The sequence below is a fragment of the Macaca fascicularis genome, chromosome 11 (assembly GCF_037993035.2).
Source record: "Macaca fascicularis isolate 582-1 chromosome 11, T2T-MFA8v1.1".
Classification (NCBI taxonomy): Eukaryota; Metazoa; Chordata; class Mammalia; order Primates; family Cercopithecidae; genus Macaca; species Macaca fascicularis.
Window position 1 is genome coordinate 9,805,592 of NC_088385.1, and position 27,257 is coordinate 9,832,848.

The 27,257-nt window shown below is 55.2% G+C and overlaps 1 protein-coding gene across 13 annotated transcripts in view; it reads right to left on the bottom strand.

Moving 5' to 3' along the window:
- Positions 1 to 926: 926 nt before the first annotated feature.
- The window catches only part of LOC135966379 (SH3 domain and tetratricopeptide repeat-containing protein 1-like), a 62,362-nt gene continuing 36,031 nt past the window's right edge, over positions 927 to 27,257 (bottom strand). The window contains exons 2-6 of one of the 13 annotated variants that reach the window (XM_074005863.1): positions 25,907 to 25,948; positions 22,690 to 24,267; positions 19,964 to 20,114; positions 16,211 to 16,407; positions 927 to 1,160 (exon numbers count right to left, since the gene is read on the bottom strand). In XM_074005863.1, coding sequence (XP_073861964.1) covers positions 16,392 to 16,407; positions 19,964 to 20,114; positions 22,690 to 23,257 — 735 coding nt within the window. In that variant the 5' untranslated portion in view covers positions 23,258 to 24,267; positions 25,907 to 25,948 and the 3' untranslated portion in view covers positions 927 to 1,160; positions 16,211 to 16,391. Of the gene's footprint in view, positions 1,161 to 2,239; positions 5,852 to 16,210; positions 16,408 to 17,476; positions 18,499 to 19,963; positions 24,287 to 25,906; positions 25,949 to 27,257 lie in introns of those variants that run through there. The other 12 variants (XM_074005859.1, XM_074005862.1, XM_074005861.1 and 9 more) reach the window with 12 other exon arrangements.

Here is a 27,257-nt window from a genome sequence, read left to right on the forward strand (position 1 = left end):
ATGTGCTCTTAGCGTGTAACTTGGTGAGTAGCTTTGAACTATATTTGTGGGAATGTGTATCTTGAATACTTGAGGCCACCACTGCAGATGTGTGTGTGAGATGTATAAATACTGAAAGTTCTTCTCCTTTCCCTTAAATGAAAAACATTAGCTCCCTTTTATTTTTATTTTTGAAGTGGACTCTTGCTCTTGTTGCCCAGGCTGGAGTGCAATGGCACAATCTCGGCCCACAGCAATTTCTGCTTCCTGGGTTGAAGTGATTCTCCTGTCTCAGCCTCCTGAGTAGCTGGGACTACAGGCACCCGCCACCACGCCCAGCTAATTTTTGTATTTTTATTAGAGATGGAGTTTTGTCATATTGGCCAGGCTGGTCTCAAACTCCTGACTTCAGGTGATCTGCCCACCCCGACCTCCCAAAGTGCTGGGATTACAGGCGTGAGCCACTGTGCTCGGCCAGCTCCCTTCTGTAATGATTTTTTATACAGTTGTTTTTGCTTTTTGTTTTTTTGAGATGGGGTCTCACTGTGTCACCCAAGCTGGAGTGCAGTGACGCAAATCTAGGCTGACTGCAGCCTTCACCTCCTGGGCTCAGGTGATCCTCCCACCTCAGCTTCCTGAGTAGCTGGGAATAGACACATGTCAGCACACCTAGCTAATTTTTTTTTTTTTTTGTATTTTTTTGTATTTTTAGTAGAGACAGGGTTTTGCCGTGTTTTCCAGGCTGGTCTCGAGCTCCTGGGCTCAAGCGATCTGCCCGCCTCAGCCTCCCAAACTGCTGGGATTACAGGCGTGAGCACCACATCTGGCCCATTTTTTTTTTTTCTTCCAGGATTAGAAGTCGACTTTCAGAAAACCCTTCAACCTTGCAAACTTAATTTTCCATAATAATATGCTTCTAGGATAAAAACAAGACTGAAACAAAGAAGTATGTGTGGACTGCAGTTAAAATTTTTCAACACAACATAGCTTAGGAGAGTTAACATTTACAAAGAGCAGGAGGGACCCCTTCAGTGCCTTCTAGGCATTGGGAATGGCGGTCTGTGGGTGACCTTAAGGTGTGCGGCGTCCTGAGACGTGATGGTGGTGCTCACGCTTTTACCGAGGGCCTCCTCCCAGAGTACCAGAGGCTCTTCTTCAGTCGGCCAGCCAGGCAGCAGCTGCTGGAGAAGGAACAAACAGTAAAAGACAGATGTACACGGTGTTATTGTGGCAGAGAGGTTAAAACCAGGCTCACTCTGTTCTTACAGTTTTAAAAAACTAATAATGAAGTCCTTGAATATGTATTGCATTTCAGGATTTTAAAGCGGTTATGGGTGTGTCTGTGTGTCTCTCTAGCTCCCAGGTGCTCCCTGTGAAGAGATCTCAGAGACGCCACCTTTCCTTGTTGAGGTGACAGGGCCTGGAGAGGTGTGAACCCCATGGTGAGGGGGGTGACTGAGCTGGGGGGAGGCTGGGTCAGCGGTGGGGATCCACCCCCACTCCACGTTTCTGTAGGGAATCCACAGTTCTAAGTCTTTATGATATGGGTAACATGAACCTAGAAGAGGTGTTATTTTTTAAGAAGTAAGTGCCATGCTCTTTTTTCCTCATACTTCGTGTTTAAGCAGCATTGAAGGATAAGGCACTAGTAGCATGTTGGTTTGGAAACAATCTTGTTGGTTATTTTACCTTGAATCTGATATTAAGGTTGCCTGGTAACAGAAGTTTTCCTTTAACAACATGAAACTCTGTTGAATCTGTTACCCCGTTGGCTGAGCAGTCTGAAGTCAGTGCTGTGGCAGCTGAAGAGGCCTTGGAGGAAGCCGCTGGATGGGCAGGAGGCACCCCCCTTGATTGAGGGAGAGAGGCGCAGTTTGCAGGGACCCCACGTGGCACTTGTGGCTCTCTTCTGCCCCCTGCTGGCTGGCCAAGCGGCCTCGCCACAGTGTGCTCAGTGTGAATGTTCACGCAGCAGGCCAAGGCTTTTGTTCCAGAAACACTTCAGAGAGGGCCAGCCGAGTGTGTTGAGCATGGCAAGAAAGACTTAAGTGTGTCTTAAACCTCTTGAACAAAGCAAGTTGATGTTTCAAATGCATCTCCAAGGCTAATGACTTTGCTATGGTCAATATTCAGGAGAAAATAGGGTTTGATGAAATAGAAGCACAGGAGTGGCAAGTGTGGTGTTGTGCCCCCTATGACTAAGCGATGTCCTGGCCGTTCCACACCATGGCCTCTCAGCAGCCAGCGTGCAGATACTGGGTCAATTTAAATGGGACTCCTGGAGCTGTCGGCCGTCCGGGAGAAGTACGAGGAGTTCTGTGTGCCCATGGTCATGGTTCCCGCTACTGTGTCGAGCAATGTGCCGCGTTCGGATTTCAGCATGGGGCAGGCACAGCCCTGAACACTATCACTGAGGTAAGTCCCAGTGCGCCCTGCCAGGCCGGCGCCCGCTGAGGCTAACCCGAGGGCCCCGGCCCTTTTTATCTACCAGTGCGCTGGAAACAGGCTTTTACAAATACCCTGAATGAGAGCTTCTCGTTCTTTTCTCCCCCCTGGAAAAGTAGGTTTTTAGATTGAACATTTTTGATCTCACTCCCAAAAAAGTTATATCGCCTCTTCTGTGTGGCCACCGGCCCGGACTTAGCGTGGCCAAGACCCCGGGTGTGCCCGTGAGTACCTGCAGCGCTGAGGATGGCTGGGCCGCAGTCTCCTGTGATTGCACCAGCATTAAAATCCGCTTTTTTTTTTTTTTTTAAATGTTGAGCCTAAATTTTCTTTGAGCCTCCAATTCCCATTATGAGGAGCCCCTACCTTGATGCTGAGGGTAGAAATTGAACTGAATATTTTATAATTGTAGTCATTGTCCTGAACGCACCATTGCATTTGTTGTCTCTTTGGTCTTGGCTGTTGACCTCATTTTCCCGTTTGTAAACTGGGGATGTTCAGTTACATCCAAGGCAATATTGGGGCTAGTTTAGTTTTTTTGCCAAGAGACAATAATGAAACAAACTTTTCTGTTAGTTTTTTTCTTTGTGAGACAAGGTCTTACTCTGTCACCCAGGCTTGAGTGCAGTGGTGTGATCTCGGCTCACTGCAGCCTCGACCTCCTGGGCTCAGGTGATCCTCCCACCTCAGCCTCCCGAGTACCTGGGACCACAGGCACATACCGCGATTCCGGGCTAAAAGAAATATATGCCTATCCTCAAGTTTGTGTGTCACACTTGGTGATTCAGGTGGGAATCTCAAGATCCGTACCTAACGCAGGAAGCATTTCATTTTTTTAAAACTTGATGTCTAAAATTTTTCAGAAATTCTCAAGTTTTGATTTTTCTTGTGCGACTTAGTTCTCACGAATATCTTTCAAAGTATTTTTTTTTTTGTAAACCCTTGGCATGCAACTTATTTCTAGCGCTGGTAGTTAAAATAAGCTTTTAACATACAGCTCATATGGTTAGAAATGCTTAGCACTCGTTTCTTGCTTTTCTGAGTGTCTTAAACTTTCTTTGTGAAGGAAACCTGCCCAGGTTTTCCCGTGTTCACTGGCTTTGGGGGCAACTTTCACCTTATTTTTGGCAGTCACTAATCTCTGACATAGGCATTGCTTCAGTAATCCTGGTGACGGGCGTCACGGCTTTGCTGCTGTGGGTCCAGCCCGGCTCTGGGCTGACCTTCATGCTGGGAACGTGAACATGAGTGTCTGTTTCACAGAGGGGATTCCAGCATGGCTTTTACTGCTCTTTCACCAGCTTTAGCTGGATTTTTGGGTCTGTGAAAGTTGGGTGTGCAATGGGAGGGATTGAAGCTTCTTTTTTCCCTAATCGTTACCTAATTGGCACTTGCCCAGAGGGAATGGGTGGAGAATTTGAGAGCAGTCACTGCAGTTAGCTGAGCATCTGAAGATGTGGGACAAAGCTGGTGTTGATCTCCCTGTGACTTTTTATTTTCAAGTTTCCACACAAAGCATAGATGCTTGTGGTATGTGATGTACACTTTCATTCAGGAAGAAAATCTCTCTTTAATTCCAGCGTCCTCTGCAATAATTAACTTTTTTTTTTTTTTTTTTTTAGATTGTAAATATGTAACAAACGTGTAGGGTCAAAATTTGAAAACCAAAACACGTGAGGCAAACACCCCACAAATGGTCAGTTCCACCCGCTTTGAGGGACTGTGTGATTTATTATGCGATTGTTTTAAATTCAGTTTTTCATTCATTAGAGTTTCTGAAAGCTAGGTTAAAAAATTTTGTTTTCTTTTTTTCTTTTTTTTTTTTGGAGACAGGGTGTCACTCTGTTTCCCAGGCTGGAGTGCAGTGGTGAAATCATGATTCACTGCAGCCTCGACCTCCCAGGCTTAGGCGATCCTCCCACCTCAGCCTCCTGAGTAGCTGGGACTATACGTGCATGCCACCATGCGTGGCTAATTTTTTGTATTTCTACAGAGATGAGGTCTCCCTGTGTTGTCATGGCTGGTCTCAAACTTCTGGGCTCAAGCAATCCCCCTGTCTTGGCCTCTCAAAGCACGGGGGTTACAGGGATGAGCCACTGTCGGACCTTAAGTTAACTGATTACAATAGAGAAAGAACTGGAGCGTGTAGTTAGTTGAGCCTCCCGTTGGCCAGGCACAGCCACCTTAGTGTGTATGTGTGTCCTCATTGCCCTTCTGATCCTGAGCTCCGAGGAATGAGGCTGTCTTGGGAGTGCTGTGGTTCTAGTCTCGTGATGGGTGAGTGACACCGGCTGAGCTGATCGAGGCCACCCTGGCAAATGCTGCAGCTGCTCAGGAGTCTTGGCAGGGACGAGAAAGCCACCGAGGATCCCTCTGTGGACCCCTGAAGGGAGAGGGACCGAGATGTGGACATGGCAGCTGTTTTCTCCAGAGCCCTGTTTACTGACGGCCAAACAGGGTGAATCCTGAGAAGGTTTGAATTTGGGTCTGAACTGGGCTCGTCTGGCCGTAGAACAGGAGCTGGTGGCGAACTCGAAAAATGAGGGCATGAGGCGACTTGACGTGGGTGACTCCAGGTCACTCCAGCCACTGTCCTGAAGCCGTCAGAGGCTGAGGACGTGTGGGAGTGAGCGTCTCTTCCCTGTCTGGCCACACCCTCTGTGACCCATGACTCCTGGCCTGGCCCTGGGCAGCATTTATGTTTGCGGTCTGTGGATGGCTACAGTTGTTCAGTCAATTTGGTGATTCTCATGGCGTGATTGTGCCCCAGGGGATGTTTGCACTGTCCAGGGAGGTTTCTGGTTAGAACTGGGAGAAGGGATGCTCCCAGCACCTGGAACTGGAGACAAGGGACGCTGCGGAAAGTTCCTCCAAGCACAGGGCAAGCTCCATAGTAGGCGTCTGGCTCAGGACCTGGCTGTGTTGCACTTCAGAAGCCCTGGGCGGATCTAATGTGCTGAAGTCATCATCTGCTTTGGACACGTGTGTCCTCATCCTCATCCTCACTGATGATTTGCTTCTTGCCAGCATTGATGCTTAGCTGACACCACAGCCCCTCAGAATCTATGCGGTGCTGGGGAGTGGGTCTTCCGGGCAGAACGGAATGAATGAAATACCTCAGAGCAGGTGTTACACATTCTCAGGATATGGCTGCAGGGAGTTTCCGTTGGACTCCTTTCATTCCTTAGCGCTGGCTGGTGCATTACTCTGTCCTGTAAGCTTGATCAGGTCACATCAGAAACACAGTAGGTGGGTGCCATGCTGCTGTCAGGTGTCGCGAAGGTGGCGGTGACCACAGCCTTGTAATTCCTTGTCATAGTGGCCCCACCACAGACCCAGGGGCCCGGCTGTGTTTGGTCTTGAGAGTTTTGTGCTTTTCTGGGCAGGGTCTCCCCTGTCTTGAATCTTCCCTCCCCTTTTTTGGAGACTGAGGAAGGAAAAAGAGCGATAGGGAAGAGGGGAGCGAGGATTTGCAGCAATGTGGCCATTCCCACAGATTTCAATGTGGAGTTAAGGAGCTGAGACCCCCCCACCTGCCCTCTTGTCTGCCTCAGGCCCCTCCTGGCCCCGGGTCACCCACACCCTCTGGCTTCCAGCCAGAGCTTCTTGGAGAAGCAGCCAGCTCCCCGCAGCCAGTCTTGGTCAGTCCTGAGCTAGGGTATTCCACAGTAAAGGAGTGACATCACCTCTCTGAAAAGCATAAGAGCAGCCCCCCACATGGTGGTGCTGAGGGGGCCACATCCTGGGCACCAGGCCAGCGAGTATCCCCAGATGAGTGTTTCTGGCTGGGAAGCAGGCTGGCATTTGGATTGAAGTCCTGCAAAGACTGCCATGGCCAGAGCCTGTACAGAGCAGCCCAAGAGCTGGGCATGTGCTGAGCCTGGGTGGACGTGGAGGCCATGCCATGGGGCACGGGGGTCCCTGTTCACAGCTCACCTCGTGGTCACCCAGCACTGACGCACCCACCTTACCCTCCTACCCACCACGCTGTGAACTCACCTGCCACGGATCTCCACTCACTGTCCGAAGCCCTTAGCCCACACGGGCTCCTGGCCTTGGGATGCTTTGGGCTGCACCAGGGCTGCAGAGCCTGGGTCGCTCAGTGTCCAACTCTCCCGGGGAGATGTGGGCCCCACCCTGTGTCCCAAAGGTAGCATTTCTGCAGCAGATGTGGGGATATTCACAGTAAGAGGGACACATCCAAGTCCATAAATAGTTGGTTTTGCCACCAAGTGGATGACAAAACACCTTGCTGTGTGGGGCTGCTTGGACGTGGGAACAGTAGGCGTGTGGACCTGTCCTACTGTTACCTTGGTTAACACCCTGAGGTGGAGTCTGAAAAACCCCGGGGCACACGGGCTTGAGAACCGCTCCCAGTTCTGACACCAGAGCCCATTTCCCAGTGGAACCCCAGAGCAGCAACTCAGGTTCTTGCTCGCGTGTGTGGCTTTGTGTGCGGCTTCCCGAGGGCAGAAATGGCAGCCTCCCGCCAGAGAGCAGAGATGCGGCCAGGGGCTGAGTGTGGCCCACCGGTAATCCAGCTGCCTGCCTCCTTCCCTGCCTGTGCGTGGAGGCCGCCTCTGCACGATGACGGCGGTCACTTGGTGTGGTCCTTACAGCTGTGGGCCCCATCCCACTCATCCTTGCCTGCCTGCAGAAAGCTACAGGACTGGCTTTGCCTTTAAACGTCCTGACCGCCCTGGCCTCCCTTACCCACAATGAGATGCCGAGAGCTGAGCTATCCCGCTTGTGACTAACTCGCCACTGCCTGCAACCTGCTCTGCTGCTTGCCTCACACCCACCCTGCTGTGCTGCCTGCAGGCCTCCCCTTTCACAAGGACCTGGGCTGTGCCCAGGCAGCCTCCTGTGTCGCTGAGGCCTGTCCTGCTCCCACACAGCCTCCAGAGCTTCCCTGGGCCCCTTGACCCGCATGAATGGGCTTCCCCTGGTGACTCAGGCCCCTCCTGTCGCTTCCTGGACCTCAGTGCAGGCCCTGGGGCTGGCAGGTGAGCACCCGGCACCCCCGCTAACGGCTTGGCCCCGCTGCTTCAGGCTTACAAGAGCGCGTGCGACATGGCCAAGGTAGGAAGCCACCATCAGGAGCTTTGCATCCCCCGTTTGTGGTGCCAGCCACGATTAGCAACAATGTCCCGGGCACAGAAATAAGCCTGGGCGCGGACACTGGCCTGAATGCTGTTGTCCAGGTAAGAGAACCCCGTTTCCTCCCATTGCTTTCTTTCCCTTATTTTAGCAACTTGTTTCTTCTGTGCTAAGAATGAGCCAGATTTATTATTACTCTTTCCCCCCAACCCTTTGCTAGCTTGGCTTTATGTCGGTCACACTGGCCAGAACGGGGTAAATTTTTAGCTTCTCTGCCTTAGGGAGAGCCTATCTTTATTGATTGAAAGCGAGATGATATATCCAGTCCTTGGGGTCCTGTTTCTATGCCACCTAGACTAGGGGAGCGTAAGCACCATTTCTCTGGAGCCGGCCTCTCCTGCCTGCATTGACTAGCGAGGCTGCAGGGCCAGCTGTGGGATCCTGCAGGAAGGGTTTGAGTGCCTGGTACCTACGAGCTCTGGGACAGAGCCGGACCCACTGGGGGCCGCTGCCTGGAACCATAGCCTTCCTGGTGAGATGAGAGGTTCTTTAGAGAGCTGAAATCATGCCCTCCTTGGCAGGCAGCTTCACCAACATGTGCTGTGGGGGGAGTGGATTCTGCTGGTCATGGGCGTGGTGCTGACACCCGCATGGTGGCCCCTCCAGTCCCTGATAAGCTGACCCACCTCTATGGTCAGGTAGTTCCACAGGCCTTTGCTGCAGAGAGGGTCCTCACTCAGCTGCAGACGAGATGGTGGCCACCTTGGCACGTTGGGGTCACGTCAGTGGCTTGGCCGCCTGGCGCTTCCTGGAGAGCAGCCGCTGGCCTTTACCTTAGATGTTCACATCCAGAAGGGCTCCAGAGTTTGCGGTGAAAACTCCCAGCCCTGTTGAAGACTCCTTAGTTCAGCTTGGCACAGAACCTCAGAAAACAGTAGTTCTGCTCCGGGTTCTTCCTTCAGAACTGAGTTCCAGTGCAGGGAAGGGAGCAGAGGGGCCGTGAGGTCAGCTGAAGCCTCGTGTGCCTCCCACTCGAGCTGAGGGCCATCTCTCTCCTGGGCTTTTCCCTGTTGCGTTCCCTAGTGCTATGCTGGCCTTGCCGAGGCTGGCCCCAGCTCGTTTCCTGGACTTCCTTGGGCCCCGCGCTTGACTCCTGTTCGTTGAATGCCATTAGGGTCCGGTCATCGCTGGCTTCACTCTCCTTCAGCACCTTGTAGATGTCCACATGTGCTTCCACCCTCGCACCCCGCACGTGGTGCAGCATTACCCCGGCCAGCCAATTTTTTGGTCAGACACTGTTTATCAGGCCATCATAGGAGATTCCATAGAAAGGCCACAGGTCGAAGAGGCTATTACTCCCAAACATGCAGGGGCCGTGGCTCTACACCCCTCCTGTGATATTGTTAATATCCTAGGGAAGAGAGGATGATACTACACCCAATATCGCAGGGGGTGTACCCCCACCCAGTGATACTGTTCTTAATGTACTCCACCCCCCACCACCAGGGATATTGTTCTTAATATCCAGGGGAAGACAGGATAACATTATGCCCAATATTGCAGGGCAGTGTACACACCCTCTGTGATGTTGTTCCTCCTATCCAAAGGTAGAGATGATGATATTACTGGCCATATCGCAGGGAGTGTACACCCTTCTGTGATATTGTTTTTGATATTCAGTGGGGGAGAGGATAACATTAATCCCAATATCACAGGTGTACAGATGCCTGTGATGTAGTTCCTACTGTACAGGAGAAAGAAGAATATTGCTCTCAGTATCGCAGGGGGTGTAACCACACTGCCCCCCGAATATTGTTCCTAATATGCAGCGGGGTGGAGGCTGATAGTACTCCCAATATCCCAGAAGGTATACACACACCTGTGATAGAGTTCCTAATATCCAGCGGGAAAGAGGCTGATTTTACTTTCGATACTGCAGTGGGTGTACACCGCCCCCAACCCTGGGGTATCGTTCCTAATATCCAGGCGGGAAGGAGATGACACGGCTGACAATATCGAAGGGGGTGGACAATTCTTCTGTGATATGGTTCCTCTTATCCAGGGGGTGAGTGGACGATATTACTCCCAATAAAGTAGGAACCTTACAGCCACCCTGGGATTTTGTCCTTAATATCCACAGGGGAGAGGTGATATTACTACCAATATTGCAAGGGGTGTACACCCCTCCTGTGATACCGTTTCTTATATCCAGGAAAGGAGAAGATGGCGTTACTACCAATATTGAAGAGGTGTACAACCCCCATGGGATATTGTTCTAAAGATACAGGTTGAAAGAGGTTGAGATTCCATACAATATAACAAGGGGTGTACACCCCGCCTGTGATATGAATCGTAAAACCTAGAAGAGAGAATGACATTGCTTCCAAAAACACGGTGTGTACACCCAACCTGTGATACTGTTCCTGTCATCTAAAAGAGATGATGATGCTACTCCCACTACCAGAGAAGGTACACAACCCCCTGTGATATTGTTCTTCATAACTCGTGGGCGAGAGCATATTACTTCCAGTATGACAGTGGCTTGACAGCCAGTCTGTGACATTGGTTCTGCACACCAACTCCGTGCCCCTCGTTTCCCATGCATTCTCTCCTCACTATTGGAACCTCGGGGGAGGCTTTGTCTTTGGTTATAGATGAAGAGATGAAGGGTCTGAGAGGTTAAGTAAGTTACTGGAAAGGGGTCCCGATCCAGACCCCAAGAGAGGGTTTTTGGATCTCACAGAAGAAAGAATTTGGGGCAAGTTCATAAAGTGAAAGCAAGTTTATTAGGAAAGAAAAGAATTAAAAGAATGGCTACTCTGGCTGGGCGCAGTGGCTGACTCCTGTAATCCCGTAACTTTGGGATGCCGAGGCAGGTGGATCATCTGAGGTGAGAACTTCGAGACCAGCCTGGTCCAACATGGCAAAACCCTGTCTCCACTAAAATACAAAAGATTAGCTGGGTGTGGTGGCAGGTGCCTGTAGTCCCAGCTACTAGGAAGACTGAGGCAGGAGAATCGCTTGAACCCTGGAGGCGGAGGTTGTAGTGAGCCAAGATCACGCCACTGTATTCCAGTCTGGGCAACAGAGACGAGACTCCATCTCAAAAAAAAAAAAAAAAAAAAAAAAAAAAAAAAAAGAATGGCTGCTCCATAGGCAGAGTGGCCCCAAAGGCTGCTGGTTGCCCATTTTCATGGTTATTTCTTGATCATACGCTAAACAAGGGTTGGACTATTCATGAGTGTTCCAGGAAAGGGGTGGGCAATTCCCAGAACTGAGAGTTTGTCCTCCCTTTTGAGACCATGTAGGGTAACCTCCAGATGTTGCTATGGCATCTGTAAACTGTCATGGCGCTGGTGGGAATGTCTTTTAGCAGCTCATGCATTATAATTAACACATAATGAGCTGTGAGGACAATCAGAGGTCACTCTCGTGGTCATCTTGGGTTTGGTGGGCTTTGGCCGGCTTCTGTACTGCAACCTGCTTTATCAGCAAGGTCTTTATGACCTGTATCTTGTGCCGACCTCCTATATCATCCTGTGACTAAGAATGCCTAGCCTCCTGGAAATGCGGCCCAGCAGGTCTCAGCCTCCCTTTACCCAGCCCCCATTCAAGATGGAGTTGCTCTGGTTCACGTGCCTCTGACAAGTTGGCCTGGGTTGAATGTTCTCTAGTGTGTGGTTGTTGGAGCTGTTCCTAGGAGTAAGAAGTATTGTCAGTAGGAAACAGGCCTCTATTAGCCCTGGGGCTGGCACTCTGCCCCAGTAGGTCGGCCTCATGTTAGTGGTGACCAAACTGGGGCTCAGAGAAATCAACTCCCTCACCCCGCACCCCCAGACTGTGAGTGGTGGGCTGGGGTTTGAATATGGGGCTTGAAGACCCATCATCTCCTCTGGTCCCCCAGTCTCTGCTGCCCAAGAGGAACAGGATCCCAGGATCCAGGCCCCTCATGGCACCAGCCAGGGTGGGTGGAGATGGGGAGGAACAGTTCCAAAGTCCCCCGGACTCTGTTGTTGCTGAGAGCAACCCGGACCTGCGGACCCCACCCTGAGAAGAATGGCTGTAGGCCCAGCGGGCAGGAGGTCTGTGTCCTCAGTAAACGTGACGGCGCTTCCCGCTGCTCCAGCCAGGCCGAGCCGTCTTCATGTTTCCAATCAGGCGGCCTCCAATTCCCAAGCTCAACCCACAGAGACAGCGATCTGGGGTCAACATGAGGTTTGTCAGCAGCTCTGACCCGCTGCTTCCCGCCAGCCCCGCGGCCGGCTCTGGAAAGCTCTCTGCTGCCCTCTGGTGGGGAGGCTCGGGGCAGGGCTCTGGCTGCAAGCATGGGGCTCCCCTGTGGCGCTCCCAGAACCTCCAGGCTCTGTCACCTCTGCTGGGTGGAAAACCAACCCAGGACTGAAGCAGCAGATGGGTGCCTGATTCCTTCTCAGAGCTCTGCCCACTGGCAAGTCTCTCCGGGCCTCAGTTTCCCCTTCCATTAAACGAGGGGCTTGGGGGATACCAAGGAGGGGTAACGGCTTGGTGAGGATGGGAGGTTTCTTCTGGGGAGATGAAAACATTTTGAAACTAGATGGCGGGAGTGGTTGCACAGGACTGTGAATGCACAAATGCCACCACATGATTTGCGTTGAAATAGTTAATCACATGCGATGTGAATGTCACCTCATTTAAAGAGTTTAAAAGAGGGGCCTGGTCATTTAAAGTGTTTAAAAGAGGGGCCTGGGAGAGTGCAGTGGATGTGAGAATCACGTGGGACACCCACAGTCTCTGAACCTCGGTTTCCTTGCTGTAAACTGGCAAAGAGACCGTGTGAGCCGTGTTCCCTGGGGCCAAGAGAGTCCAAGAAGGAAAACCTGGGACTCCTGGGACTGGGATGAGGTCCGGGGGCCGGAAGAGGAGGGGTATGTGGGGGACGACTTGGGGGGCAGCCCAGATAAGGCTTTCAACACTAGACAGCAGCGTCTACACAGGCAGTCTGTGTAGATCACTGCATCTCACTTCCCGCAGGGCTGACCAGTGGCCAAAGGTGGGACTGGGAGGCTCCGCCCAGCCAAGTCTGGGAGCAGAGGACACTGAATGAGGGATCCCTGGGGCCACCCTCACTGGCCTGTCGCTCTCCTGACACCACAAGAGGATCAGGAGCTGACCTTGGGTCCTAATGGGGGACACCTTCCTGGCAGCAGGCTGGCAGGGTGGTGTGTTGGTCAGTGTACTGGGCTCTGTGTCTCCGCCCCTACCTGCTGTGTGACGGTGGGCCAGACACTTAACCTCTCTGTGCCTCTGTTTCTTCAATGGTGAACAGGGGCACTAGCAGCCCCCACATCCGGGCACAGTGGCCTGAAGGTTAAAGGCAAGGGTGGCATGAGACCTACAGCAAAAGCTCTGAGCAGGGAGCTGCCCAGGGAGTTCCACCACCATCTCCCTCTGGCCGCCAAGGAAACCGAGGCTCATGGTGACCTGGCCCAGGTCTGTTGGACTCAGGGTCCTTCTCATCCCCAAGATCAGAGGGCTGCTACCAGGGAAGGAGCTGGCCCCTAGTAGACACACCCCAGGAAGCACACAGGGAAGGATGCCCTGGGGACTTCGGTATGTTATTGCAGAAACAAAAACAAAAAAAAAAACCTTTATTGCTATTTGACCCCTGCTTTCATGCCTCCATTTCCCAGAAAATGAGCCACGGGAGACACCAGGAGAGGCAGGAGACCACCCTCCTTGCACAAAACCCACTCCCTCAGATGCTGTCCTCAGCGAGGGTGGCTGGGGGCCAACCTAAGGGGGCCCACCCGCAGAGTGGCAGAGGAGGCGGGTGGACCCTGCGGACGTTGAGCTCTGTGGCGAAGGTCCTGGCCTTCTGGTAGAAGAAGAGCGACTTCTCGCGGTCCAGGAGAAAGTTGTGGGAGATGGTGGCCAGCCGCGTGTAGATCTTCAGCTGTGCCTTCTTGTTGCCCAGGTCCACGGTGGCTGCCAGTGCCAGCTTGGTAGTACCCGGCTGCATCAAATGGGTCCTGAAGGGCACAGGCCATGCTCAGCAAAAGGGGGACTCAGAGTCTGTCTTCCCAGAGGCCGTTCCTGTCTCCGGGTCCTTCCATATGTCCAGCCAATCCTGGCTCACCCCATGAGCCCTGAAGCCTGTGGCACTGCTGTGGTCTCAGCTGCAGGAGGTGGGGATGACCCTGACACCCCTGGAATACTTCCTGACTGTCCCTACGCCCCCACTCACATGCAGCCTCCTGCCCCAGTCCCACCCTCTCTGCAGGCAGTGGCTGCTTTCCCCATGGGCTGAGGTCAGGGCCGATCCTGCCTGCTCTGAGAGTTCCATGCAGGACCCATGGCTCCAAGCCCCAGCAGGGGCACAGCGTTGAGTGACCCAGGCTCCCCTCTGGCCCCTGTCCTTGCTGACCATTTCCAGGCCCTCCACTGGCCAGGCCAGGTACAAAACCATCTCCCAGGTGTCCTCTCTGGCAATGTTCCCTGAAATATTGACAGAGTGTGACTCCCCAGACATCCACTCCTGTTTTCAATGCATCTTTGGCTCAAACTCACCATCCCTGGGTTGGCCTCCGATACCTCTTCCTTGACCGTCCCATCCCCCACCCGGCTTCTCCCCACGTGCCTCCTCCACATGGGGGTCACCCAAGGGACCTAAGACTCGTGCCTGGCCTGTCCCCCTTTACCATCTCAAGATGGCTCCCAGGGCCAAGGACAAAGTCCAAGATGCAGCAGTCCATTCCCTGACTGCCCCGCCCCACACACGGAGCAGGGGCGTGAGAAGGCCCTGAGTCACCGCCCAGCCGAACACTGGACTCTGTGCTGGGTGTATGGCTGAGCCTAACATCCTTGCTCCCAGGCTGAGGGACCTGGGAGTGAACACTGACCATACAGGGTGGCCCGGGCTGTGGTAGAGGGAAGCCCAGAAGCCTGTGGGGGGCCCAGGAGGCCCCAGACTCAGCCAGGGGTGGGAGGCAAGGGCTTCCTGAAGGAGTGGGGGCATCCCAAGTGAACAGGAAGGAGCCAGCCAAAGCATATGTCTCTGCGTATGCGTGTGTGTGTCCTCCAGGAAGGAGTTGCTCAGTGAAGGCAGGCCTGTGTGTGTGTGTGTGTGTGTGTGTGTGTGTGTGTGTGTGTGTGTGTGCATTTCAGTGTGCCTGTAGTGTGTGCAGCAGCTAGTGAGTGGCAGGCTGAACCAGGACACACCTAATCCACCCTATTCCAGGGCTCACTCTCATGTGTAGACTAAAGGGGACCCCATTTTAGAGGCAATCGGCAAGGATGCCCATTTACCCCTGCCTCTCTGCCAGCCTTCCAGGCCCCATCCAGCCCGGCTTTCTCTCCCACTCCTCTGGGCCCTGGGTCCAGAGCCTCCTATACAAGGAGGAGGGCGTGGCCTTGGAAAGACAGCCTCCCTTGGGAATTCCGAGGGGGCCTTCCTGTGGGAAGCTGGCCTGTGCTGACAGCATAGTCACAATGAGGCCCAGAGGGCTGTGCCCCTCGACCCTAGCCGTGGACTTTGGCCTCTCAGGTACTACTTGGCCCTTTCCTTCCTCCTGGGCAGGCGGAGTGCGCGGCAGGCTTGACCAAGAGAGAGAAAGGCCTCTTCTGGGAGGCCCGTCCCCTGGATTCCAGGTGAGCCCCTGAGCAGTGAACAGTGTCCCTCTGGGCCTGACACCTGGCACCTCCCTGTCTGGCTGGGACTTGGGAGGCCACCGGGACAGCTTCTGAGCACCAGGTGTCGCCAGCACTGGGCGGGGGCCTCCCGGGCAGCCCCAGGCCTGTGGTGGGGGATTCGGGGTGGGGTCTTAGGGCTGCCCCTGCTCCTCATGTTGTTCTAAGGCCCCCAAGATCTCGGTCCCTGGACTGGAGCGCCCTGGCCCCTCAGCCCATAAGGAGCACTGATGCGGTGCCGGTGCGATGCTGAGGAGGGGTGGGCACCTGCTGGCCAGAGGGGTGCAGACATCCCAGGTGTGAGTCTGCCAGTCCCAGTTCTCCACCCCTGCAGGACTGGGGGCAGAGGGAGTACAGGTCCCAGCACCTTTCCTCGAGACAGACCCGACCCAGCAAGGCCTCCGTCTGGCTGGCTTGGGCCCCGCCCCATTGCGCCTGCCCTGCGCTGGGGTTTCCCTGTCTGTGAAGCACATGGTAAGACACTGGCCCCACCCCACCCTTCCTGGGTGATGTGAAGATTCAAGGTGTCTCGGGACTCCAGGAAGGAGTTGCTCAGTGCAGGCTGGCACCCTGGGCAGGCTTCCTAGAGGAGGCGCTGGGATTTGGGTTGGATCTTGCAATGTGGATTCAACATGAGGATGATGCCATCCTCCTAAGTGTCCTCCCCCCCGACCCTGTTTTTGTTAAATGCAACTTGACACTTGACTGTCAAGACTCAGCTTTGGTGTCACCTCCTCCAGGTGGGCCTCCCGACTACGATCCCCCTTTACCCAGAGGCCACCATTGCCCGCTCATGTGTCAGCCTCCCTGGCTGAGACTGAGTTCTTGAGGGTGGGGCCTGGCCACCTTGGGAGCTGGGTTGTATCTGCTAACCTTGCCGGCTCCTCCAGCTGGGTGCAGAGCTCCAGGGAGGCCACTGGGCCATTCCTAAGGAAGGCTGGAACCCAGGACTCTGGGGTCTGGGTGGAGATCCCACTCCAAGGGGGCCGGGAACACCCCGAGCCCTGCCCCTCCCACCCACCTTCAGGTCGTAGAAGATGATGTCGCCGAGCACCAGGTACACCTTCAGGTAGTAGAGGGTCTCCTGGTCGAACTCCAGCGGCGAGTTGCAGAGCGACAGGGCCTTGAGGTAGAAGTGCTCCGCCAGCTCGCCGTCGCCCAGCCGGTGGTGCAGGGCAGCCAGCCGGTGGTAGGCCACGCACTCATTCAGCCGGTCCCCTGGGGTGCAGGCCAAAGGGGCAGGTGTGAGGACGTGGCTCCCTGGGGCAGGCAGGGCACAGGCCCCTCAGGAGCAGGTATGCAGACCTCGGGCAGCACCTGGCTTGCCTCCAGGCACCTGTGGTCACCTGGGAAGTTCTGCCCAGTCCCTTCCAGGTTCCCAGACTCACTTTCCCATCTGCAAAGCAGAACTAATAAGGCCTGCCCCCGTCTACTGTGAGGCTTTGGCAAGTCGGACTTGGATGGCCCAGCTCTGCCTACACATAGCCACCTGCCTTTGCTCACTGGTTTTAACCAGGGGAGCCCAAAAGCCATGCAGTCCAGGTGCTCCCGGGCACCAGGGCTCCAGGCAACCCACAGACGTGACATCCGACTCCTGGGTGTGTCACAATCAGAGCCCCCTACCCTGGGGAGTCACTGCGTGCCTGAGCTCCAGGTCCCCCCACAGATGTGCAAACCCACCTTGGCTGTCTCCGATATCTTTCCGTTTTCAGGGCGAGTGCCGTGGAGCCTGCATTCAATGCATTCCCACACAGCTGCACACCTACTGTGTACTGGGACCCGGGGCACAAGGTGCTGGTGCATGCGGCCTGCCCAGGGCTCCCTGTGTCTGGAGGCAGACAGACAACCCTGGCACAGCACCAGGGGATGCCCAGCCTTAAGGGGCAGGCTGCTGGAAGGGGAACTGGGACTTCATCAGCCAGAGAGCCGTGTGGTTGATGAGGGTGGGAAGGGCACAAGAGAAAGGGAATATGCCATTCAGCCAGGCACAGGGACCAACGAGATGCCTGGCATGTCTGGAAGGCAGAGGCCACACTGGGCAGCCCTTGTGGTCAGCAGCGGGAAGAGGCAGAGGAAGCAGAGCTCAGCCAGGCAGGGGGCTCTGCACCGCGTGAGAGACCTCGGGATGTGCCCCACGGCTGGACTGGGAAGCCAGCTGGGCAGATGTGCCTGCCTGGACAGGATACCAGGAAAATCTGGCAGGTGTTTCAGCTCCTGCCCTGAAGACCTGGAGGCTGGGCTCTGGCAAAGTGTGGCTCCTGGCAGGGTGGGGGCTCAGGGGACTTACCCAGAGTGATGCTGAGGGCTAGGGCCATGTGGGCAAACTCCAAGCCCTCCTGGGGTTCCTAGGGCCATGTGGGCAAACTCCAAGCCCTCATGGGGCTCCTCCAGCGTGGCCAGCAGTGCCACCAGCTTGTGCACAGCCGCAGCTCCGCCTTGCTCCGACTATGGTTCCCCGTAGTCACTGCCAGGAGCAGTGCCCGGTCCTACCACACGGGCAGGTGGGGTCAGGCTTCCCGCGGCACCCACCTTGCCCAACGCCCTCCTCAGAGCTCGAACATGTGCTTGGAGCTTCCCACGCCCCAGCTACCCCTGGATCTCGACACAGCTCTGTGCTCTGGGATAACGCACGGGTCAAACGCTCAAGTTAGGGGCTGAAGAGTCACCTGAGGCCCATCCAGCTACACCCGGCAGCCTCAGACCAGCCTCTCCCACCTGCGCACCGGGGGTCTGACTGGGGGGAGCCGGCACTCCTCTCTGCTCTAAAAGCACCACATTTATCTGTGCCCAGGGCTGAGCCACACCGTGAGCTCAGAGGAAGGGAGAAGCCGTCCCCGCTTCAGGCTGCATGCAGTCCTGGGCCTCCCACTGACATGCTGTGTGTCCTTTGACATGTCCCTGTGCCTGAGCCTCAGTTTCCTCATCTGGAAGATGGGGACAGGACTTCCTGCTCATGGTTGCTTGAGATCAAGTGCAAGGGTAAGGCCATTGCCATGTCCAGGCTCCAAGCGTTTGTCCCGGGCAGGGGGCACAGTCAGTATCATTCCTGGTGAGACCACTAGGAAACCAAGCATGTGCATGGGTGGCCCTGCCTCCAGGTGCGAGGCCTCTGCCCTGCCACACCTGTGCCTCAGCCCTCCAGGTGCCCCCCTGAGGCTCACCCACATCAGCCCACAGGCCAGCTCACCCGGTAGAAGGACACGGCTTTCTCCCGCTCCCAGGCCCCATTGAAGAATATGTCTCCAGCTGCCTCAAACAGCTCCAGCCCCAGGTTGAGGTCGCCTGTGTACAGGGCCACATTCTGTGCCCCTGAAAGGAGGCAGAAATTCCCTCAAGACCCACACCTGGCGAGGTGGCCATGCCCACCTTCACCAGCCTCCTTCCTGTCACACACTGCAGGTACACCTGAGCATTTATCAGACCCTGGGCATTAGGGCTGCCCCCACCACTGGCATGAGGACAATGAACTGATGAACCTGAGTGACAGGAGATGACTGAGCAGCTGCAGCCCGGGAGCCCGACACCTGTGAATCCTACCACCAGGGCTAGCCCTAGCCCACTCTCCCTGCACTCAAACCAGTCTCCATGGCCCCCAGATTGCTGGGAGCCCATCCCCTGGCTCCTTTCTGCATTGCCACATCCCTGTCACAGCTCCGGACTGCACACCAACAGTGTTTGTGGGTGGGCCTGGTCCCTTCTTGGCCATGAGCTCTTGATCCCTCTCCTCAGCTCAAGGAGGTATACAGCACGTGCTCAATGATGAAAGCTTCACCAGGTTCGTGGGCTTCACAAGTTGTTCCAGATCACACTGTCTGGGAAAGCCTCTGTAAACAGCCGCTACGATAGATGCATTTTGTAAGGAGATGTGCCACGTGTCGCTTGGAGCAGGTTCTTCTGTGTGTTAACTGAGTGGCCACATTATTTGAGCATGTGCTGTATACCGGCAGGTGCTGGGCACTGAGGGGCCACGCCTCTGCCCTCAGGGAGAAGATGCTGGCCACTGGGGGAGGATATGAGGGAACCAGTTGGACGGAGGGAAAAGGCATACAACAGATGCTCAGCAGTGGCTTAGGAATGAGTGGATGGATGGATGGATGGGTGTGTGGACAGACGGATGCTTGGGTGGATGGACAGATGAATGGGTGGGTGGTTAGAATGATGTGTGTATGTATGGGTGGGTAGACAATGTATGGATGGGTGGAGGGTAGATGATGTATGTACATATGGATGGATAGATGGGTGGATAGACAAATGTATGGATAAATGGACAGATGAATGGAGGGATGTATTAATAGGTAGATTGGTGGGTAGATGGATGGATGGACGAATGGGGGAATGGATGGAAGGATGAAGAGGAGGATGGATGATGTATGGATGGAAGGATGAACAGGTGAATGGATGGATGGACGGATGGATGATGGAAGGATGAACAGGAGGTGAGTGGATAGATGGATGGAAGGAAAGACAGGTGAATGGATGGATAGAAGGATGAACAGCTGAATGGATGGATAATGGGAAAATGGATGAACAGGTGAACAGATGGATGGACAGGTGAATGGATGATAAAAGGATGGATGGATGATTGATGGATGGATGGACCCACAGGTAAACAGATGATGGAAGGATGAATGGATAGATGGGTGAATAGATGGATGATAAAAGGATGGATGAATGGACAGATGGATGAACAGGTAAATAGATGATGGAAGGATGAATGGATGGATGGACAGAGAGTGAACAGCACAGGGGCCCTCCTGCAGCCCTTGCCACTCACCTGGATGTACAGGTCCACCAGCTCGCTCTGCCGCAGGATGTAATAGATCTTCCCTGCTTGCAGCCAGGCATGCGCCTCCTTCTCTTTCTTCTGGAGGTCAATGAAAATCCCCAGACTTCGTTTGGTGTAGTCCAGAGCGGATTTGTAGGCCCTGGAATCAGACACAGTGTCAGAACAAGGGCTCTCATCCTCCTGGAACCAGTCTGCCTCCTCCTGGGTCTGGTGACAGATGAATCTGGAATGTGGGGACTGGGAACGGCCCTCTTGTGTGTGCAGTGTTCTGCCCTTCCCAGGCTGCTGGGAGGGCCAGGGTGAACACACACGGCATGGAAAAGATGAAGGACATCCTTCTGAGGGAATCGAGCATCGTGCTGCCCTGTGGCAGGAGGAGTGTGCTAGTCCATCTCCCCTCCTCCCAGACATGGCCTGTGTCTTCTCCAGACACACCAGGAGCCGTTAGTGTTCAGTGGCTATCTAGGCCGATGGTTCTTGAGATGTGCAGGCATCGCAGTCACCCAGAGGCCTGTCTGTATAGCTTGCTGGCCCTGCCCCCAGAACTTCCGGCTCCACAGGCCTGGGGCAGACCCTAGAACTCCCACTTGCCACAAGCTCCTAGGTGACATGGATGCTGCTCTCCTGGTCCAGGCACCACACTTTGAGAAGCATGGCTTTAGCACACTGGCCTGTTTTCCTTCTGTGAACCTGAGGCCAAGACTGGAGCCAGTCTCCCAGGTCGCCATGGAATCTGGCTCCTTCCCTCTTCCCGACACTCGAGGAGGTGTAACTGCAGCAATGTCACCGGGCCCTGTGGGTGGGGTGGCCAGGGTCATGGTTACCCCACCACATCAGGATGCTCGGGGGAAGCCAACTGGGCCACATATGGGATGTGAGACCTTGAAACCCTGCCCCAGGGAAGCAGGTGACACAACTGGCTCTGTCTTCTGTGGAAAGAAGCCACAGGTGGCTGCTGTGGTCACATTTAAAGGGACAGATGAAGGCCAAGAGTGAAGACTCGGGGCAGGCAGAGGTCAGATGACGAAAGCCACCCTAGTAGGAAGAACAGCCCAGACTGCACGTACTGCCTCTGCTGGGGTTGAGATGACCTTTGGGGAGGTGTGCAGGCAGGGATGGGAAGACGTGTCACCCAACAAGGGAGGCTCAAGCTGGGACTCATGGGCCATCTGCAGCCCTGGGACGACCCCAGGCCCAGCAGCTCAAAGAATCTGATGCCAAGAAACCAAATGATCCCAAGGACAGGGGCTACTGGGGCCCTGGGCCAGCTTCCCTGTGCCCCCTCCCTGCCCTACTACCCCACCCCCTTTGTGCCCCTCCCCGCAGTGGGGGCTTGGGCGCTGGGTTCCTGGAGGGTCTCCTTCCAGTCAGAGAATGCCCCTGGGGAAGAAGCCTGGGTCTGAACCCCCCACCCCTCCTTGGGCAGATGTGTGGGACCGGGGCCCCTTCACACGGTCCTTTCCAAAATCTCATCCCTCCTAGGGCCAGGAGTGGGTGACAGGCCTGTGCTGGGAAATGGGCAGATTTAGCCACAGCCCCTGGGGCTCTGAGCCAGGCCACAGGAGGCACCTCTAGTCTCACTATGCCATGACGTCCATCCTGGGAGGATGGACAAAGCGCTGCAAGGCAGAGGGGATCCGCAACAGCATCCATTGTCTTGGCCATTTCCCTAGACTCAACTTCCTCATCTATCCTCTGCAGCCTAGATTTCGGACAGCCCTGCCCACCTACTGTCCGTTCACTGCTCAGTCTGCAGTGACTGTTCTATAGCACTCCATGGCTCCCCAGTGCTCTTGGGGAAAAGGCCAAGCCACAGCCTAAGGCCCCAGGCCCTGCTTAGCTCTCCAGAAGAGCTTCTCACCATCCAGCACCCAACCCACCCACTCCCAACTCTGCACCTCCCTGCGTAAGCCCGACTCACTCAACCCTGCTCACACTCCCGCTCACTCACCACCATTCACCCACTGCCACTCATCCTCACTAGCTCACCCCTGGGCCTTCACACAGGCTACACCACCAGCCCCTCCCCGCCCCCACCACCATCACCTATTACTTGACTAAATCCAATCAACCCTCTGGTCCCAGACTGAAGAGTCTTCCCGAACCCGGGGCCAAGTGCTGCCCCGCCATCACGCCACTCACCCTTTTGTGGCTTCTCTGGCCTGAAGCTCACATTCCTACATTCAGCCACTGCCACCTGAGGACCCCACAAGCCCCATTTGTGGGTGGGGCCTGGCACACTCTGCACAACAAGCTTTTGCATGAACTGCTCTGCGGCTTTGGGCAATCACCTGCCCCATGTTCTCTGTGAAGTGGGATGACAGGTGCACAGGCTGCCGCTATACCAAGCAGATAACATGGGCACAAGAACCGGCGTTCCAGGCCTGGCTCATGGAGGGGCCCCAAGTCCCAGCTCAGCAGAGCCTGCGTCGACCCCAGGGTTATGTCTAGGGATTCCCAGCACGCAGGCCTTTCAGTGCTCAAGGCAGGATTGTCCCTGGGCAAACCAGGAAGAGCTCGCTGCCCCAGTAGGCACAGAGGACCTGGCCCTGCATGGGAACGGCCTGTCTCCAGGGCACTTGCCAACATCTGCTGTTGGCCATGACTCAGCACTTTCGATGGTGGAAAAACCACTTGTTTCTGAATCACAAATTCCAGGTGTGCCCTGACCCGAGTGGCCCTGGAAGGTGCACAGGACAACCCGGGGTACCCACTCTCCACGTGGCCCATCTCCACGGCGACCAGACGGGCCCACTCGTAGTAGCCCTTGCCCTGCTGAGCCGGGCCCTGGTGGGTGAAGTCCCGGCCACACTCCCTGCAGGGCAGCCTCGAGAACAGCCTCATGGCCTCCAGGAGGTAGTGCTGGGCCAGCCTGCTGGCACCCGCGTGCAGGCACCGGGCCCCGAAGTTGGCCAGCACCACTGCCTGGTTCCTCCTCTGGTCCAGGTCCCAAGCCACCCGTAGGGCGTGGTAGTAGCTCTCGGCTGCCTGCCTCGTCCGGCCCGTTCTCTTCAGAGCCACGGCCACCATGTTGGCATTAACGCCCTCCTGGTCCTCACTGGCCACCACTGCATCCTGGACAGACTGCAGGATGTTCAGGGCCGCTGGGCTCTGCCCCTGAAGCACGTGCAGCCAGGCCACAGCCACCAGGCGGTCCATGATGGCACGGACTCCGGCAACAGCACTGGCTTCCACCGCCTGAGTCATGAAGGTGATGGCCGGGCCGTGGTAGCCACGGTGGCTGTACAGCTGGGCCAGGCTGGCGTGGAGAAGTCCGCGCATTGCCTGGCCTGTGCCCGGGGTTAGGGAGGCCAGCGCTCGCCTGAGGTAGTGGGGAGGCTGTGGGGCTGAAGGACGTTCTGGAGCACCAGGTTCACGCTCCTCAGCGAGCCGGCCAGCGAGTCCTGTGCCCTCAATGAGGCCACCTTGACACAGCTCAGCACCAGGTGGGGCAGGCACTTGCAGCTGCCGATGTCAGCTAGGAGTAGATGACAGTCTGAGAGCCACGCAGCCTCTGGGGCTCCCGAGTCCCTGTGCAAAAGCAGTAGCCGCTCTAGGACGGGCAGGGCCTCCTCGGGCTGCTTGAGGTGCACGTGGTGCCTGGCCAGCAGGAAGCAGGCCCGGGCCTCGGCCTGCAGGCTCTGGCCACCCACCGCCCACCGTAGCACCAGCTGCAGGAGCTCCCCCTCCACCTCAGTGCTGCAGATGTGGCCAGGCGTCCCCAGGAGCAGGGCCACAGCTTTGGGAACCACCTGTGTACACTTCTCTCGGTTCTTCTGCTTCCAGTAAATACTGGCCAGGTTGGCGTACACAGCCACCACCAGGAACAGGTCCCCAAAGCTGCCCTCCAGGGCCCCCGGTGCTTCCTCAAAGTACACCCAGGCCTGGGACAGCTTGAGCCTCCTGCTGCACAGCCGCCCCAGGAGGAAGCAGAGCCTGGCCAGGGCCATGACGAGGCCAGCTTTCTTGGCCACCCCTCGGGCCTGTGCCAGGTGCCCAGTCAGCTCCTCGTCGCTAAAGCTGCAGAACACGCTGCTCAGCCATGGCAGCGCCACGTCAGCTGGCCTTGTACCCGGGGGCGTTCAGGAACAGCAGCAGTGAGCTCAGGGCCCCTGGGTCCTCCCAGTCGTCCTCAGCTTCCAAGCAGAAGGAGAGCTCCTTAGGGTCCTGCAAACTCACGTTGCTGGATGCTGGGGGCAGCCTGGGCAGGTCTTTGTTATATTGTTCCAGAACATTCTTCATCTTCTGCAGGGTCTCCTGTGGCCCCGGGCCCAGGCAAGGTGGAGGTATTTCTGCAAGTCACAAAAACACCTAGACAGATTAGAGTCCAGCAGTGAGTCCTTGGTCCACTGGGGACAGGGTCCCCGCATCCCCGCCCTCTGTGTCCCTGGTGCAGCTTGCCATTAGCCCTTGAGAATTATGTGCAATGCAAACCCAGGGCCTGGAGCACGTAGGAACTCCGGCACTATGGGGACAGAATACGCAGGCCTGTGGCCCGACTCTCCTACAAAATCACCCTCCTGTCCTGCTTTGTCACCCACCTGACGGCATGGTTTTAGGGCACTATGTCAGCTCAGTGATCCCTCAGAGATGCCTTTTCAGGCCCCCCGATGGGGTACAGGAATCCATGAAATCCCCAACAGCCAATCAGAGCTATTGATCAGCTCAAAAGTTGCTATGCAAAATTGGTAAAGCCACTGATGGCACAGGACAGGGGTGTTGTAGCCATGTACCCAGCTCCGTGCAGGGAAACGGACCATCCCTGCAGGAAGGATGGGAAAGCTTCCAGGCCCCTGTGGCCACCTTTACCTTGGATGGTCTGAAAACCTGAAGCCCACAGTTCCTAAAGGGTTAACAAAGGCCAGGCTGCTCAAGCAGCCCCCTGACGCCTGCTGGCTTCTTAGCCAAAGCCCCCTCCCAGAGGTGAGCAAACAAGCGCATTTCCTGTTGGAAAACCTGGGATGAAAGGAGGCATTACTGGGAAGGAAAAAACCTAGATTTAAACAGACTCTGTTTCAAGCTCACATGTAAAAGGTATTTTCAATACAAACTGTCTCCTTATTCGTCTGTAAAGCCTTGGAATTAAAAAAATAAATATGATTCAGAGACAAATGTCTGACTTGACTACACTAGATTAGCTAAGAAATCTCCCCCACTCGGCAGAGGCACACAGCCCCTCCCAGCCACTACCCTGGCCTCGAGGGCAGCTGGAAAGCCACGTGCCATTGCTCCAGGGACTTTGGCAGAGGGTGGAACCACCCCGTCCCTGAGGCAAACCTACAACAGCCTTCCCTTCCCCAATGGCTTCCCGGGCTGCCTCTGGGACCTTGTGCCTGCATCCCAAATGTACTGGGATGGATCCCATTCCCAGGGAACTTCCAAGGGCCCTTGGGGCGTCCACATCACCAGGCTGTCCACATACGGACCCTGTGTGATGGGAAGAGACAGAGCCATAGAGGGGAGAAGGGAGGGTCTCCCTGAATCAGCCCCTCAGGAAGGAACAGACCCTTCAGGGACCTCAGTTGAGGCCCCTGGAACCTAAGGCTCTCAATTCTGCCACCCGCTGAGGGCAGTGTGGCCTCCCACCTCTGAGGCAGAGCACAGGGCGAGCTGCAGCTTCTCCAGGTCATGAGAAAGGAACCCACAGCTACACGTGGGCCCCAGCAGTGGAAAGGATGCCCCACCTCGCTCGGGGACCAGGCGGGGGCCAGCATGTTCACTGGAAGAAGTGTGGGACCCCACAGCCTCCAGTGCCAGAGTAGACGGGAGGTTCAGGCCCACCTCAGGTGACGTCCCCCAAGCCCCCAGCCCACACCGCAGAGGGGTGACAGCCGGATCCAATGCCCACCATACTCAGCTCTGTGACTTCCCCCAGCATTACTCCAAGGCCCAACTCAACCAGAGGAAGCCTGAGCCACCGGCAAAACCCACCTCGTTCCTGCGGCTGCTCGGTCTCAGCTTCCTCTACTGAGTCTGGCAAGGGAGAAAAAAGAAGCCATCAACACCCCCAGCCAGCGCCTCTGGTCCTACGTCAGCTTGAGCTGGGTGTCAGTGTTGCAGGGTGAGAGCATTGCAGGGTGCAGGGGTTGAAAGTCATATCATCCTCTTCCCTCCTGGATCATGGGAACAACATCACTGGGGGGTGGACACTTTCTGCGATATTGGGAGTAACATCGTCTTCTGTGCCTTGGAATATTAAGGACAATATCACGGGGGCGGGGGCGTGTACATCTTCTGCAATATTGGGAATAATATTATCCTCTCTCCCCCTGCAAATTCGGAAAGATATCACAGAGTGGGTGTTCACCTCCTGCGATATGGGGATTAATACCATCTTCTCCCCTTCCGGATATCAGCAAGAGTATCACACGGGGGTGTACAGTGTCCGCGATACTGGGAGTAATATCAACCTCTCGACATTGAGATATTAGGAACAATATCCCAGGCTGGGTGTATGCCTCCTGCTCTATGGGGAGTCATATCATCCTCTCCCTTCCAGGATATTAATAACAATACCACAGGGCGGGTGAACACAGCCTGTGATACTGGAATTATTATCCCCTTCTCCCCCTCCGGATACTAGGAACAATATCACAGAAGAGCTGTACCCTCCTTGCGATATTGGGAGTAATATCGTACACTTCTTCTGTGAATATTAGGAGCAATATCACCAAGTGGCTGTCCGTTCATTGCTATGTTGGCAGTCATGTCATACTCTACCCCCCTGGATGTTAGGATCAGTGTCACGGGGTGAGTGTACACCTACTGCGATATTAAAACTAATATCATGCTCTCTGTCCCTGGATATTAGGAATGACATCACAGGTAGGTGTACACCCCCTGCGGTATTAGAAGCAATAATATTATAAATTAGTAAACATCAATGATCGATTTTAATAATTATCAGGCTGGTCTCAAACTCTTGACCTCAGGTGATCTGCCCGCCTCGGCCTCCCAAAGTACTGGAATTACAGGCATGAGCCACTGCGTCCGGCCAACACTTCTTGACATCTCTTTTTGGACCTCAAATTTAGCATGCCCAAAACGTACTTTTGATTCCTTCTGCTATAACCCACTCCTCCCAGTCTTCCCGATCCCAATAACAGCATCTCTAGTCTTCCAGTTACTCAGGCCAAAATCCTTGACATCATCCTTAAAACTTCTTTTTCTCTCTCTTGCCATCCAACCCATTTAAACTCTTCTTTCAAAATATATGCCGGACCTAACCACTTCTCACCTTCCTCATCATTTCCAACCAGGTCCAGCCCTCATCATAGCGCTC